At 42.7% G+C, this 9,270-nt stretch overlaps 1 protein-coding gene across 1 annotated transcript in view; it reads left to right on the top strand.

Moving 5' to 3' along the window:
• The window catches only part of Tmed10 (transmembrane p24 trafficking protein 10), a 38,232-nt gene that overhangs the window by 10,838 nt on the left and 18,124 nt on the right, over positions 1–9,270 (top strand). The window contains exon 2 of the mRNA XM_005343368.3: positions 6,312–6,423. Coding sequence (XP_005343425.1) covers positions 6,312–6,423 — 112 coding nt within the window. The remainder of the gene's footprint in view (positions 1–6,311; positions 6,424–9,270) is intronic.

The following is a 9,270-nucleotide window of genomic DNA, read 5'->3' as shown; positions in this document are numbered from 1 at the left end:
TGTAGACCAGGCTGGTCTCGAACTCACAGAGATCCGCCTGCCTCTGCCTCCCGAGTGCTGGGATTAAAGGCATGCGCCACCACCGCCCGGCTCCAGTTTCCTATTCTTTCATTTTATCACCTGCTGGTTTTCATGATGATGTTGGGGTTAAGGGATGTGATTTTTTTTTTCTTTGTAAGACTAATAGCTTTGCTGTTAAATGACTGCAGTTATTTGCACTTGATAGAAAGTTCCCTGGCTTTAAGGAAAATATTAAGATGGATTAGAATGCCCAGCAGTTTGCGTGAGTTAGTCCAATCTGCAAGCTCAATTGCTTGGATTCTAAGTGTCCAGATAACTACTCTAACATGGTTGGGTTAACTTAAGTGATAAGGACAGAGTTGTGATGACCAAGGGAGCACTAAGTATTATTCAAATGGTTTCGGGAAGGCGAATTTCATGCTGTTGAAAGGCAGTGGGTTGGAGTTGGTGTGGGGGTCCCTGCACGTCTACAGCTGCTAGGGAAATAAAGGATCCTTATGAGGTAAAAATGAAACTCTGGTCAGCACAGCTTAGCTGTTGATGGGTCAAATGCTTCCAGAGTCTGACCTCAGGCTTTATTTTCCTTACACATTTAAACACAGAAAAACTTTGGGAAAGGCTTCCACATGGCAGTTATCACAGCAAAACTTCAGGCTACAGCTCTTCAGCCAAGCACCTATGACCTTAACCAGAGGAATGAACTTTTTTGATTGATAAACAGTGTTCAGGGCATGGGCATAGGGGAAGGGTTTGTAATAAGCATAAAGATGTGTTCCATTGACTGAGGATTGCTCAGGATTTGGGGGGATTCAGTTGAAGGCTGGCGTTATAGAATAGCAAAAGATCACCAGGTTATTAGACAAAATCCACTCCCGCCTTCTAGGTGAACAGGTGCCATTTGGTCCCTTTGAAGACAAAAGGCTGTGTGTTTAACAATTCTGGTTTCTAGTGCTTTCTGTAAGTTGAGACCTCTACAGGTTGGAGCTGGAGAGATGGTTCAGCGGTCTTGTAGAGGACCTGGGTTCATTCCCAGCAGCCTCATGGTACCTCACAACCATCTGTAACTCCAGTTTCAGAGTATATAATGCTTCATCTTTTGACCTCTAGATACATGTGTGTTACACATACAAACATACAGGCAAAATACATACATAAAATTAAATCTTAAAAATAATTTTAAAAATTGGGTCCTTCATTCAACCCTCTAGTAATGCAGTTGAATCTTTGCCCTCAAATGAATTTACCGTCTTATGGGTTTTCAGATGTCATGGAGCATACAGAGCAAGTAGTTCTTCCATTCTGTAATTTCTCAGCGCGCAGTGTAGAGGGGGCATTTATAGGTCCCAGTTGTAGGTATGGATTGTGGAGTCCTTAAAGGAACAGTTCTGGATTTGTGTTGCAGATCCAGTTGGAAGTATGGATTGCTGTGGAGTCCTTAAAGGAACAGTTCTGGATTTGTGTTGCAGATGGCTCCATGCAGCATCGTCACCAATGCTTTGCTAAGAGTTTTATGACCTGCATTTAAGGACTTTTATAATCTGGAAAGGCTCCTTTCATTAAATTAAAAAAAATATTGAAGAACACTTTTAATATTTTAGGAGAAAAGGTGATCATGAGCTGTCTTCTAGGAAATAAGGTGGTTGGGCAAATGTGTGCCAGCTCTAATAAATGCTGTTAAATTGAGTTGTTTGTCTAGGCCGGTGACCTGGTCCCTTCCTTGCCTGGGTATGGAGAAGATGAAATCTCTGCTCGTTCGCTGCTGTAAGCTTGCTCCTTTCTCCCGTTGTCCTCTACTGGTTCCCTTACGACTTAACACATCTTAGCAGCTCTGTTCCGTTTAGAATTGTTCCGTTTAGAATTAGACTAGTAGCAAAAGCCATAATGGAATTTCTTTGCCCAGATTCACTCTAGAAAAGTTCTGTGTTGTCTGAAGCCGTTCATAGGAGATTAACCAAAGTGGGGTTTTCACATCGCTTTGTTCCTACAGTCTGCCTTTTTAATTTTTTTTAGATTTAATTTTATATGTATGAATATTTTGCCTGCATGTATGTATGCTGTATCACATGTGTGCCCCGTAACTGAGGAGGTCAGAAAAGTGTCGTAGCCTCTGGAACTGGAGTTATAGATGGTTGTGAGCTCACATTTGGAAGCTGGGAATCAAGCCCAGGTCCTCTGCAAAAGCAGCAAGTGCTCTAAACCCCTGTGCCATCTCTTAAATCTGCGTTTTTGAACTTTGCGGTGTGCTTTTGGGAGGCTGGCAGTAGGAAAGTGTCTGGTTCTGGAGAGAGGAAGTGGGGCAGCATACTTGCTACATAATGGGATTTGATTAGTTTCCAGACCTTTTTGCCTTATAATATGTGTATAGTCGGGATTATCAAGAAGTTTGCTTGCTTGCTTTTTTTCCTTAATTGATTATCCAGGCAAAGTAACCCATGAACAGAGGCATTAATGACTCTTGAGGGCCCAGTGTTCCTTAGCTGAGCTCATGACCCCTGTGTCTGCCTGCTCATCCCTCAGGTGCGAATGAATGCAGATGAGCAGTGCTGTGCACCCTTTGAGAGGACTGTCAGCTGCCTTTACGTCTCGGCTTCCCTTGGTTGATGTTCACCTGTTGAGTTTCATAAAGCCCTATGTGCATGTAGCGGTGGTTCTTTGCATTGCATTCCGTCTGTCCTCTTTTGTGTCTTGTTTTCAGCTCCATTTTTGGTATAACTGGTAAATAGAAGTTGTATTTACAATGTTAATGCTTTGACAAACCAAGTTAATTAGATTATTTTACCACTTCATACCAAAAGCCAACAGATATACAGAATGAACAGATACCATCTTTTTGTTTGTTTGTTTGTTTTTTGTTTTTTGAGACAGGGTTTCTCTGTAGCTTTGGCTCCTGTCCTGGAACTAGCTCTGGCTTTGAACTCACAGAGATCTGCCTGCCTGTGCCTCCCAAGTGCTGGATTAAAGGCGTGTGCCACCACCGCCCGGCTGTCTGTCGTTATTAATCATAAAGGAAATGTAAAACAAAGCCAAAACAGCAAAAAGTAAATAGTTAATAACCTTTCCCTCACTTACCCAGGGACCACAGATCTCAGTATCTTAAATATTTCCCAAGTTAATGGGTGATGTGAATTGCCTAAACTCTGAACAAATATTAACCAGTGTTATTAGAGAATTTGGAAATTTTATTAACACATCCTTTCAAATTTGTCTAACAAGTTAACTTTCTTTAGTTATTATTTTTTCCAAAATGCAATAACTTTATTTTTATGCTAAGTAACATATGCCTTTGTAGAAAATTAAAAAAATAGAGGAGTCAGTAAAAAAGACTGATTAGAGTTCAATTCTCAGAACCCCCGTGGTAAAAGGAGACTCTTACTTCCACATGTGTTGTATGGCCCCTGCCCTCATCAAAATAAGTAAATAGATGTAACAAAACACAGAGAGAGGCTGATTGCGTGTGTGTGTGTGTGTGTGTGTGTATGTGTGTGTGTAAAGAGGAAGTCCTATTATTCAGAATTAAACTACTTTTAAAATGTACTACTACTTAGCCAGGGTACATGGTAGTACACGCCTGTGAGTTTGACCCCAGCCTGGTCTACATAGTGAGTTCTAGGATGGCCAAGACCACATAATGGGGAGATACTGTCTCAAAACAACAACAAAACAAAATGAAAGGTGCGTCTACCTCCAATAAAATATCATTGTGTCTTGTGTATCTGATATGTAAATACTTGAGTAGGCATTTTCAGTCATTGCATACATTCCTTGTTGTCTCAGAGCCTTATTGGAGCTTCAGCAGCAGCACCCTGTCAGAGCAGAGTGTCTGGAAGTTTGCAGTCTCTGCAGCCCCTAGAAGGGACTGTCAGGGCTGCTATGGGAAAGGCCCTGAGAAGACCTGGCGTTCTTCAATAGAGAATAGTGGTGGTTGCTAGATAGGTTGATTGTGTACTTCAGGTATGGATTTGCTATGCTTTTCCTTATGGTAAAATACCAGCTGTTTAAGAAAGAAGGTGGTTGGGGCTGAAGAGTCATCTCAGCCATTAAGAACACTTGTTGCTCTTCCATAGGTTCTAGGTTAATTCCCAGCACCAAGTTGGCAGTTCACATATATCTGTAACTCCAGTTCCAGGGGATCTGACACTGTCTTCTGTCTGCTGTAGGCACCAGGCATGCACATGGTACACAGGCATATATGTAGGCAAAACACCCACTGTCTTGTTTTTGAGACAGACTCTCTCTACAGTCCTGGCTGACCTAGAACTCACTATGCAGTCCCGGCTAATCTTTTTTTTTTTTTTATTATGTATACAATATTCTGTCTGTGTGTATGTCTGCAGGCCAGAAGAGGGCACCAGACCTCATTACAGATGGTTGTGAGCCACCATGTGGTTGCCGGGAATTGAACTCAGGACCTTTGGAAGAGCAGGCAATGCTCTTAACCACTGAGCCACCTCTCCAGCCCCCGGCTAATCTTGAACATAGAGAGATCTGCCTGCCTCTTCCAGTGCTGGGATTGAAGGTGTGCGCCACTACACCTGGCTAAATAATTAAGGTGTTTTAATTTCTCCATTTTACAAATATAAAGAATGTGTTAGGCCAGGTGTGGTAGCACACACCTTTAATCCCAGTACTCTGGAGGCAGAAGCAGGTGAATCTTTGTGAGTTCAAGACCTCCCAGATCCAGGGTTTTATATTGAACTTTTACAACATACTAAACACAGTAGTAACTAAGTGGCATGCATGCTTATATGTGCACATGCATAAATAGGCTGTATATTAATAGCTAAATGCCTGTAATCTCGGTGCTCCCTGGAGTGAAGAGGCAGAAGGACGTTGTAAGTCATTATCTGCTACATAACAAATTCAGGGACAGCCCAGGCTGCATGAACCCTGTCTTAAACAACAAAGAGGGCTGGGCGATGGTGGCATACTCAGGAGGCAGAGGCAGGTGGATTGCTGTGAGTTTGAGGCCAACCTGATCTACAAGAGCTAGTTTCCAGGACAGGCTCCAAAGCTACAGAGAAACCCTGACTTGAAAAACAAAACAAAACAGAAAAAATCAAACAAACAAAAAACCCCAAAAAACAACAACAGAAAGGTCTGAATGTGTGCTACTTGATTTTACTTTAAAAATTTCACTTCGAGACTGGGCATGGTGGTATATGACTTTTATTAATTTCAGCACACTGAGATTGGCAGATCTCTGTGAGTTCAAGGCATGCCTCATTTATTTATTTTTCTTTTAAATATTTATTTATTATGTGTACAATATTCTGTCTGTGTGTATGTCTGCAGGCCAGAAGAGGGCACCAGACCTCATTATAGATGGTTGTGAGCCACCATGTGGTTGCTGGGAATTGAACTCAGGACCTTCGGAAGAGCAGGCAATGCTCTTAACCACTGAGCCATCTCTCCAGCCTCCAGCCTGCCTCATTTATATAGTGAGTTCCAGAGCTATGTGGGAAGACTTTATCTTAAGACAATTTTTTTCATCTATCAAAGAATTCCATTTTAACAAATGACATTAGCATATTAAGTTTAATGTAAGGAAGCCACTTTCACATTGCAAAATAGCTTCCTCTTTTAAGTGACGAGTGGTTATTGGCTTTAGCCTGGGATCTAATTCCTTAAATCATCCCCTTGCTTTACACATGGCCACTTACCAAGGTATGCCCTTCATCTGTTCTTGTAGGTGACCCTTCGATCATGGAGCAGTTACAAATGGGGAGGACTGCTGTGACCCTCGAATAAACAAGTCATTTGTGAATGAGAAAGATGTCTTTTTGAAGAGAAAATTAGGGTTATCCTCTATGTCTAAGATTCATTTTTTAGTGTGTGTATGTGTGTGTGTGTGTGTGTGTGTGAGAGAGAGAGAGAGAGAGAGAGAGAGAGAGAGAGAGAGAGAGAGAGAAACTGTGTGTGAGAGAGATGCCCCTCTTTTTTTAAACTAAAATTTGGTATTTATTTCCTACTGAATTGATCTTATTTTATTATTGCAGATCTGAAGTAATTTTTGAAATTTTAAACAAAGTCTTGATAAATATGCATTCTCTGTGTAGTTAAGGATGACCTTGAACTTCTGACTCTCCTCCCAATACTTGAACAGTATTGGGATTGCTGGTGTGCACTGCCACACTGGGTTTTTATATGGTGCTGGGGCCTTTGTGCATGCTGTCTTTAGTGAGCAACATTCCCAATTCCTGGCTCTTTTCATATTATCTCTGTCTCCCCAGTTTCTGTAATTACCCTTCCTCAGAGTTCTTTACCAAGTAACTGTTTTTTTCTTTCTTTAGATCACAGATTCTGCTGGCCATATTCTGTATGCCAAAGAGGATGCTACTAAGGGGAAGTTTGCCTTTACCACGGAAGATTATGACATGTTTGAAGTGTGTTTTGAGAGCAAAGGTAAGTGATCACAATGTCTTCCCTGCATTAAGCCTCCTCTCCCGCTCTGCAGAGCTACTTGCTGTAGTGAGCACTTGATTTCCGGCTTCATTTGGTTCTTGTTTATTCTGACGCAGAGCCTTGTAGCCTCAGTGTGGGTTCATCATCTACAGATTGCTCTGTAGCAGATGCTGGTAATGGTGGAGGCTGGCCTGTGTAGTGGTGAGGTCCTCTGAAGCTGGAGAGGACTCAATTATTTTCCACTTAGTTTTGCTTTGAGCCTAAATCTTCTGTACCAAAATCTGGAAAAGGAAAAAAAATAGATTATCTGTTTGCCAGGCAAATGCAGAGAGAGCGAGAGAGATCTATCTTTCAAAGGAAACAGAATATCTATTCTAATAAGAAATTGTATAGTTTATACTCAGATCAGCCAAAGACCCATGGTTTTGTGGTTTTAACTGGACTTGGAAAATGCTAATGCTGTATGCTGTGGCACACAGAAATGAAAGACTTTGGTAGACAGAGAACAAGAACCAGGTATAGTAACTTGCACCTACAATCCCAGCACTCAGGAAACTCAGGCCAAAGGATTGCTGTGAGTTTGAGGCTATCCTGGGCTACAGTGTAAGAGCATCTTCAAAAATATTTTTTAAAAAAAATCACTTGGTGGTAGTGGCGCGTGCCTTTAATCCCAACACTTGAAAAGCAGAGATAGGTGGATCTCTGTGAGTTCGAGGCCTGCCTGGTCTGCAGAGTGAGTGCCAGGACAGGCTCCAAAGCTACAAAGAAACCTGCCCGTCTCAAATATATATATAATTTCAAAAAAGACAGGAGAAGCCGGGCGGTGGTGGCGCACGCCTTTAATCCCAGCACTCGGGAGGCAGAGGTAGGCGGATCTCTGTGAGTTCGAGACCAGCCTGGTCTACAGAGCTAGTTCCAGGACAGGCTCCAAGCCACAGAGAAACACTGTCTCGAAAAAACAAAAAACAAACAAACAAACAAAAAGACAGGAGAGAAAAGGTGGAATTTTGTTGTTTGTTTTTTTGCCATAGTGGAGATTGCATTTGCTGTGTCACAGAAATACATTCCTAGTCCAAGAAGGAGGGGATCTGATCACTTAGACAAGCAGAACTGAGACCTATTTAAGTTTACTTCACCGTGTGGCTCAGGCTGGTCTTGAACTCCCAGTGGTCTTCTGCCTTAGGTTCCTGAGTGCTGGCATGACAAGTGTGTGCCACCATCCCTGCCGCCTCCCCCAATGTTAGGAGTGGAACTCAGGGCCTTGGATGCGATGCCAACGGCAAGTTCTCTACCACTGAACTTAGTTGGCTTTCTCCTGCTCTGATAAAATGCTAACCAAAATCACCTGAGGAGGAAAGAGTTTTTTTCACTCACAGCTGAAGGGAAGTCAGGGCAGGAGCTGATGCAGTGGCCGTGAAGGAACATTGCTCACTGGCTTGCTTTCCGTGACCTGTGTAGCCTGCTTTCTTATACACCTAGCCCAGGGTGGTATCACCCACAGTGCGCCCTCACACATCAGTTGTTAACCAAGAAAATGCCCCACAGACAATCTGATGAGGTTTCTTTTCCCAAGTGAATTGTGACTGTGTCAAGATGACAAAACACTAACCAGGGTTTGTTTGTTTGTTTGTAGATTTTATTTTTTGTGTATGTGTACCACATGCAGAGAAGGTCAGAAGAGGTCTGGAATTTTGAGTTAAGGATGGTTGTAAAATACCATCTGGGTGCTGGGAACCAAACCTAGGTCCTGTGCAAGAGCAGCAAGTTTAACTGCTGACCCATCAATTCTCCCTGCCCCTTATCCTTCTAAAGGAGGACAGAAAACAAATCTGTACCCCATCTGGACATTGTCGTTCCCAGTAGTACAGATGGAATTGGGCAAAGAGGCTGCCTTGATTGTTAATGAGAAAGTACCCATTGTTGTCTTAGTTTGTTTTGAGTTTGGGTTTTTTAATGTCTTAAATTTTTTTTGGTATGTATGTATGGTGTGTGTTTGTGTGTGTGCTGTATGTGTACATGCACACCTCCGAGTGTTTGTATGTGTGAGTGCAGGCACTTGCATACTAAAGCACATATGTGGTCAGAGGACAGCTTTTCAGATCTTGGTCCTCGCCTGAGTAGAGCAGGCTAGTAGTGACTTGTGTGAGCCTTCAGTCTCATGCCATAGGAGCACTGGAATTACAGACATGCACTACCATGCCTGGATCTTACGTGATTCTGGGAGTTGAACTCAGATCCTCATGGTTTGCACAGCATCTCTCACTCTGCCTTTCATCTCACCTGTGTGGTCTTCTTCTGCTTGCAAGCTCATCTCCCTAGTCTGTCGAAAGGTTGTTTTTTAATGTCTTTTAAACATACTCAGCCATGCATGTTTGGCTTATGTTTATAATCCCAGCACTTGGGAAGTGAACACAGGAGAATCAGAAGGTCACAGTCAGACTTAGTAACTATGTTCTGAGTTCTAGACTAGCCTGGGCTACATGAGACCCTGTGTTAAAGTGGGGAGGGTGCTAGGGAAATGGCTTATTGGTTGAAAATGTTTGTCACTCTCCCAGAGGAACTGAGTTCAGTTCCTAGCACCCAGGTTGGGTGGTTCAGGACCACTTGTAACTCCAGCTCCAGAGGATCTGACACCCTCTTCTGGCTTATACAGATATATCTGCACATCACACCCCCACCCCCACCTATGGTTAAAATACAAAACACTTTAAAAGTTTAAATCCAGGGGCTGGAGAAATGGCTCAGTGGTTAAGAGCATTGCCTGCTCTTCCAGAGGTCCTGAGTTCAGTTCCCGGCAACCACATGGTGGCTCACAACCATCTGTAATGAGGTCTGGTGCCCTCTTCT

The sequence above is a fragment of the Microtus ochrogaster genome, chromosome 1, assembly GCF_000317375.1.
Source record: "Microtus ochrogaster isolate Prairie Vole_2 chromosome 1, MicOch1.0, whole genome shotgun sequence".
Classification (NCBI taxonomy): Eukaryota; Metazoa; Chordata; class Mammalia; order Rodentia; family Cricetidae; genus Microtus; species Microtus ochrogaster.
This window is presented reverse-complemented; position numbering and strand designations above follow the sequence as displayed.